This window comes from Uloborus diversus, chromosome 2, assembly GCF_026930045.1.
Source record: "Uloborus diversus isolate 005 chromosome 2, Udiv.v.3.1, whole genome shotgun sequence".
NCBI classification, from domain to species: Eukaryota; Metazoa; Arthropoda; class Arachnida; order Araneae; family Uloboridae; genus Uloborus; species Uloborus diversus.
The window spans coordinates 25097558-25105226 of record NC_072732.1 but is presented as its reverse complement, the minus strand read 5'-3'; the positions used below and the strand labels follow the sequence as shown (position 1 = coordinate 25105226).

The window sequence follows — 7669 nt, the reverse complement described above, 5'->3', positions numbered from 1 at the left end:
CAGCTAAAAAGGGGGTAGCGCAATCACCCGTTCTTTTTTTTCCATTGTGAGTGCCCTATCTCAAGAAGTAATGCTACGTTCTGGTTGAAATTTGGAATATATGTGAATCCATATGTAAACAGGCTTCGGTTCAATTTTGACGCCAATCACTCCAAGAGGTGTTGATTTTTTCTTTTTGCAAATAAAAATAGCTTTATTAATGCAACAATAAGAAAGATGAATCGTAATAGATTGTCGTCTGCGTATTTCTCGTGATTTCAATTGTATGGAAATGATCGGAAATATTATCTCAATCATAGACTAATAATAAGAGTAGACCGAGCTTTCTCATTCTTGCTGATGAAGAAAATTGGTTCATAGATGTATCATGTGACTAGTGGAAGGGCTTGGCGAAGACTTTGGCAGCATGGTTGCTAGATGGCAGCATTATCTATAGTTTGGCACTCGACATGTATTTTAAGACTGTGTTTTCATTAAAAAAAACTTCCAGGTGCAGAGATTGAACTGTTTTTCTTTTAGTTATGCATTATTTTGACATTAGAAAATAGTTTTTGATCAGCTTTCGGTAACTTTTATTTCATTTGGAGCTGTCAGCGTTGGCGTGAACGAAATGGCGTAAACGTTTTGCGTTAACGCAAAAATGTACTAATCGGTATCTTAAATTGAAACTGTAGGTAAAAATCTTACCGTTTGCTGATTCTTCTTGGTCGCTTGTATCTTTTATTGCTTAGAGAGTAATTGAAATTGATTAAATAAATGCACAATACTATCTAAACGAAAAACTCACTATATTAACAAAATATTTACAACTTAGAATAACAAATTTACAAATCGGACTCCATAAAAGATCATTCTTCCGTGTTCCATCAATTCTATTTATTTTATTTCGCGCTGGCGTTGATCGTCTGCTACGATTAACGACCGCTGTTGCTAGGATATCCACCAGTCACATGGTTTGGTTTATGAACAGCAAAAGGGTTGCCATAGCTCGGTCTACTCTTATTATTAGTCTATGATCTCAATGATTTAAAATTTTTAACTGTTGCCATCTTATGTTTGTTAACGAATAAAGTATTTGTAATTAATTCAAGCAAGGCTTTTAAAATAACTTTCAATTTTCGCTCTTTGCTTTGCTTTTGCAATAATTCAGACATTGGGATGGTCGTCAAGTTTTTGCATGTGTCATTTTGTTTTTGTTGGGAATATTGCTTCCTCATCAAGCATGGGGAGGGATCAGAAAAAAAAAAAAAAAAAAAAAAAAAAAAAAATATATATATATATATATATATATATATATATATATATATATATATATATATATATATATATATATATATATATATATATATATATATATATATATAGAAGAAAGTTTCGTGATGACCACAACATACTAGTTTTTGTAAAGCTTGGACACTGCGGTGAAAACTACGCAGTATATTTTTTTCAAATAATAAATATTAGACGTGAGAAGCCCCCAAAATTACATCAATGAAAACGAAAAATGATGAAAATGACGTAATTGCTTAAATTACAAAAAAAGTATTAATTGTATAAAAATGTAAAGGTATTTCCTCATTTGCCATGTTATAAGGATTAAAAATATGTCAAGTTTAAAAGATTTGAACAATATTTAACGGAGATATAGACGTTTGTTTAAAAACCTATAATTTTATACTTAAGGGGGACTAGGGGGGAAGCTCATGGAGGAGAGGTGGGGACCTTTGGGAAAATACTCCCCTCTATGGGTACTAACAACTGCCAAAAATTCAGCTTGTCTCTAATTTGTAGGCCCCCCTTATATGACTTATACCCTTTATTGACTGGGATATTAGTGAAACAAAGTTTAAAATAAACAGTTCAGCTAATTCGACAGATTTTAGGTTTTCAAACAAATGATTCAATGAATAAAAATTTGAATTTTAATGACTCAAATTAAAATTACTTTAGGCTAATTTATTTGAGATAATTTGTTTGATTTCTCTTTAGGTATGATCCAGTCTTGAAAGACTCAAAAATCGATCTAGTTGAAGATTTCTGAAAAAAATAATCGCTGATGATTTTTAACTCTGATTTAAACTGTGAACTGCAGCAAATTTCACTGGCATATACCATGAGATAGCACAAAACAAAAAATGATGAACAACCAATGTTCGAAAAGAACGAGAAAGGGCCAATCCATTTATTGAAGAAGAAAAGGCGAACTGAAGTGAAATGAAGATAGATATTTTGGTATTAAGCCGATTGACGTCAATCGGATTGTCAGGGAAAGCAGTATGGAAGTAGTAACTCATACGAGATAAAATAAAATTTCTTTGTGAGTTACTTACAATGTGCGTTATATAAGTAATAAAACAACATAATTATAACGGAAAAATATCTTTAATTCATGCAAAATATCCTATCAAAAGGATTTCACGTAGTTCTGTATTTGAAATAATATAAGCAGTTATTGCATAAAGAAAAAATACACCAATAAGTATTCCAAATCCTAATTGAAAACAATCATATGCAGAAATAAAATGAAAGTAATTGATTGTGGTCGAGGATTTTTTTCTTTCTTTTTCGATTGGCAGCTAATTGAGTTCCTTTGATGAGAAAAATCTATGGTAAGGTGAGAAATATAAATAACTTTCATCTGTTAAAATTGAAGCGCTCTGGTATTTCAGTAGAAATTGAGCAAAGACTGCAAATAAGAAGTAAAACATCGATAATTTGTGCAACGAGATTGGAAGCCATCAGATAATTGGGAAGCAGTACATCTTAAAAAGAAGAGAAAATAGCTGTCATCGTTCTAAATATAGTTGCTACAAGTGCAGGAAAAAGCAATCTATAAAAAACAACGAACAAAGCATTGTGTAACTTCTCCAATGCGACTCATATCATTATGACGATAGATGTTAGAATTTAGAATCAAGAACTCGCCAACAGAAACTAAGCAATAAAGTGAGTATAGATTTTTTTATTGAGATTCAATCGAGGTTTAAAAATAATAGGATGAGAAATAATTAACGTATTAGTAACTGTATAATCAGGAATTCAGAAAAGAAGTAATTTTCCCAGCGATATCCATTTATTTGGTTGGCAACAATAAAATAATTTATAAGAAATCCATCATCACAAACAAGAAGTTAATTGCGATTATTTTTTCAACTAAGACAGATTTTTCTCCATTAAGGCATATCGGGTAAATATGGATTAGCATTTGAAGAAGTAAATACCAGCCATTTCTCTGATATGGTTTAATCAATAGAGAATAATTTGGTAATTTAGGAGTAATGCTTCACAGGTGAATTACCAAGGATCTAAGTACGAGTAGCTTGTTCTGTAAAATCCATTTCATTCGATTGAGAATTAATTAGCAATTCAGAAGCAATACTGTACAGGTAGGAAGTCAAAGAGCTCAGCACGAGTTACTTGTGCTGTAAAATCCATTTCATTCGATAGAGAATTACTTAATTATTTATAAGCAATACCAACAGTAAAAGAACGACTTAAACAAGAGAAGTTAGTTCCTTAAGAGTCGTTTCTTGTGCTTTAAAGATAATCGGAACGCAGTAGATCAGCGATAACCACAAAACAATAATGTGCCATTAATTTGCCTGGTGTGCTTTTGCCATTAACAATATTTCAAAATGGTTGAGATGAAAGGTTTGGAAGAAAACAGGGGAATCGCCCCGAGACCGGTGGAAAGCGATGGATTCATGACCCAGCCAGATGCAGTCCAGGATCCGCCACCAAGGAGGACCTTTCCCACCTCCAGGAAGGATGTCATTGATATCCTCTGCACAACGCTCAACCAAGACCTGTTAATAGCGAAAACGTTCTACTTCTTCTTCTTCTCCGCCTTCGGGTCCCTGTTTCCGTTGCTGGCTGTCTACTTCAAGCAGATGGGGATGAATCCCACCCAGAGTGGGCTGCTCATTGGCGTCAGGCCATTTGTGGAGTTCCTGGCTGCTCCGTTTTGGGGCAGTATGGCGGACAGATTTCGGAAAGGTAAGCATAAATACTTTTTCCTTCCTTGTTTTCCTCAAAGAACCTGACACAATCAAAACATTCTTTAAAGCTCCAATGGCAAGGTACATGGCAGAGGAAAAAAACGTGAAGTAAATTGAAACAAAAGAATATAAGTCATTGATCCATTTGCAGTATAATGAAGCAATATCTATCTGCCTCGGATAGTCGTTGAATTGTGTTTAAGATGGTTTCTATCCATAGTTACATAATTCTAATATGGGTAAGTCGGGCTTCTCAGGACACCAATTCAAAACAGGTGAGCCACCAATCAATCCTGTCTCATAGTCAGGCGCAATGTCGTCACAGATTTAGGACGAGCCCAATCAGGGACATCGACTTGTAATAGTCTTTATTAATCTAAACATTGCTTCAGAAACTGTGAACAAACAGTTATGTCGACAAGCAGATGTTGCTATGCTGTTGAATCTGTTTTTCAGAGAACGCAGTTTGCACCTATATTATGTCGTTGCTAATGAAAACTAATTTCTGTACCTCATAACCAGTCTAACGTAAATCCAAAAACTGCAGTTTTCTGTTTATATATGCATTGTATGTAGAATCCGAATACGTATCAAGCCATATGAACATATTTCTGAAAAAAAAAAAAAAACTTCCTGTGTAATAATTTATCAGTGTTAAAAGAGAGCGAAACTAATCATTTTTTATCACCAGGAGACAGTTTTTTGCTACCCTGTAAAGTAGCTATTTGCGATTTATGTTAGTCTGGCTCTTAGGTACAGATTTTATGCACCTCTCAAAGTACAACCTGTTAATGAATTCCATAGATACTATGTAATAAATAAATAGTAAGCTTTTAAGAAACTGTAGCGTTAGTTCAGAATAAATTTAGTTTAAGCTAATTGTAGTAATTGCAGGTATAACAATAGCAACTAAACAAAAAATTTAGTCAAAACCTCATGTAAAGGAGAGGTTTTTGAATTATGAAGTAGAAAAATTTCGAGAATTTCCGATAAATATGTCCTTATACGTTTGTCAATATTAAGAAATTTAAATCCTCCAGAACCATTAAATCTTAAATTAACATACTTAAAATAGCACTTCTTTAAAAATTTGATGGATCAAGAAAAAAATAAACATGGGATGAGTAAAATTTAAGTAAAAACAAAATAGAAGATTTGACGCTTAGAAATGATTTGAACCCTACTGATGATTTGAATCAGAAGTATGCAACTGCATATGCACTATGCATTTGCCTAAAATCTGACCTCTCTTATGGGTAATTGCAATACGTTTTGCCTGCTCCTGCCTTTAAGATGTCATTGCAATTCTCGCTTTAACTTTTCAGTACTGAAACATTTTATTTACAAAACAAGATGCTGTCTGCATTAGTTTAAATAGCTCTTTGTATTGGTTTGAATAGAGTTCTATTATTCATACTCTAAAAAGTAAAATAACCGGTGCCATTAGTGAAACATTTATATTTTAATATTTAACATCGGCACCGGTCAATCAACGAAACTGGCAACAAAATATCTGATAAATCAGTTTGGATTATTAGAGCTACAGTTAGTCCCGTTAGAGTGGAAAAACTGAACGCTGAGGACTTTCTTCTGAATTCTATATTTTTTGAGGTTTGCAGCATAATATTTTCTTCAAATACTTTTTAAAAAGTACATGCAAATTGTTTGAAATAGTACTTAAACTTAATTTAAATGTTTGGAATCTGGAAACCGCGGTTCACCTTGAGCGCATGAAGTTTGCGCAACCTTGAGTTGTTAACAAGAGGAGTTTAGTTGAGTAGATTTTTTTTTTTTGAGCAATCACGATTGCTTATTGTTCTCACTTGACCGTTTTTGATGTTACGCTGATTTTATTTTCCCACCAGCACCCTCTGCCAGCATCACCGTCGCGTCGACCGGCCTCACGATGCTGCTCCTCTTGCGAAAACCGTCTCCAGGTTGCGTCCATATCCTACACACACACACGCATACACACACACACCTACACACTCATGCCTGCGCACAGACACACATACACATACACACATTCATGCCTGCACACAGACACAAACACATATGCCTACATACACACACACGCACGCGTACACACACACACGCACGCGTACACACACAGCACTGCATACACAACACGCACACACATGCGCACATGTATGCAATGCACATACACACATATACACGCACCCACATACATGCGCCTACACAAACACACACGCGCATTCATACACACACACACGCTCGTGATTGCGGGAAACATAATTTGAATTCAAGATGCCAAAACTTCAAATTAAAATTTTTTTTTTGAGAGAGAGAGAGAGAGAGAAAGGGTGCCTCTCCAGTTTCGCCGGCATAAAATCCCCCCCCCCCCTGTTTTTCCACTTTCAATCATACCTTTTGATATAGCAATGGGGTGGAGGAAATTGGAAATGTCTGCGGAAATGGGGATAAATTATAGTTTGGGGCAAACCTAACCTGGCAGCATTCTGAAGGCGACGCTGATCATAATCACAGCATTACGAGCCTGTAAGGTTAGGTTTTCCCCAAACTATAGAGAAAGAGTTTCAGTGTAAGAATGAAACTGTCTGCCTGAGCTTAGTTTTTTTTATGAAGGAAAAGCTTCTACGTTGTCTTACATTGAAATCGAAATAAATGAGTTAGATTTAGTTAGGTCAACTAACGACGTGTGGAGTATGAACCTTATTTTTCTTTTATGTAATGTCTTTGTTGGGTAATTAAATGTTATTTCGCTTTAAACTATTTCGCTTGTTAATTGATAAATTAGAAAAGCAGCATTCACAACAAACTTCCTCAACTATTAAATCAAGTTGATCAGGAAACTTTACAATTGTCTAAAAGTTAGTTAAAAGTTCCAAAAATAAATCACAATTTTTTCTGTTCGATCGTCTGTATAACTGGGTGTTTTATTACCAACATAAGATCACCCAAAGGTCAAAGTTTGCCATACATAAAATTTTCAGTTTGACAGCCTTGCATAGAGGCTAATATTGGAAATGAAAACGAATTCCATCTCCTACTATCTTAAGGAAAACACGAAAGTCTGGAGAGCTCGTATCCTTCCTTCAATTGAAAAATCGATGCCGCCCACAGCAAGGGAGAACCTTGTCTGAGCAGAGAAAGAAAAATCCTTTTGAGCGGCGTATCGCAGAAACATTTATTTCCAACTGAAGGGTATTCTTGAAAGAAGTATAATAAATGTCAGCCGCGAGAAGAGGAACTTTTATAAAGGACGGTGCTATATTTTACAATGGATAGCTGCTTTCAGAGACATCGCTCTTTCTATTAAAGTGCTTGACGAATGCATTGTAAATTGTTCATGCCTTGCTTAGGGACTCTTGTTAAATTATTAATGCTTTTGATGAGACGAACGAGGTCGCAGTTTAGAAGAGGAAAGTTTAAGATGAACTAGGGAGAGACCATAATTAGTTTCATCCATAGACTAATAATAAGAATAGACCGAGCTACGGCAACCCTTTTGCTGCTCATGAACCAAACCATGTGACTGGTGGATATCCTAGCAACAGCGGGCGTTGATCGTAGCAGACGACCAACGCCCGCGAGAAATAAAATAAATAGAATTGATGGAATGATCTTTTATGGAGTTTATGGAGTCCTTTTCGTAAATTTGTTGTTCTAAGGTGTAAATATTTTGTTAA

At 34.9% G+C, this 7669-nt stretch overlaps 1 protein-coding gene across 1 annotated transcript in view; it reads left to right on the top strand.

Annotated features, from left to right (window-relative positions):
* Positions 1-2131: 2131 nt before the first annotated feature.
* Positions 2132-7669, top strand: part of LOC129216912 (major facilitator superfamily domain-containing protein 6-like) — a 49600-nt gene continuing 44062 nt past the window's right edge. The window contains exon 1 of the mRNA XM_054851130.1: positions 2132-3996. Within this exon, the coding sequence (XP_054707105.1) occupies positions 3636-3996 (361 nt within the window). The 5' untranslated portion in view covers positions 2132-3635. The remainder of the gene's footprint in view (positions 3997-7669) is intronic.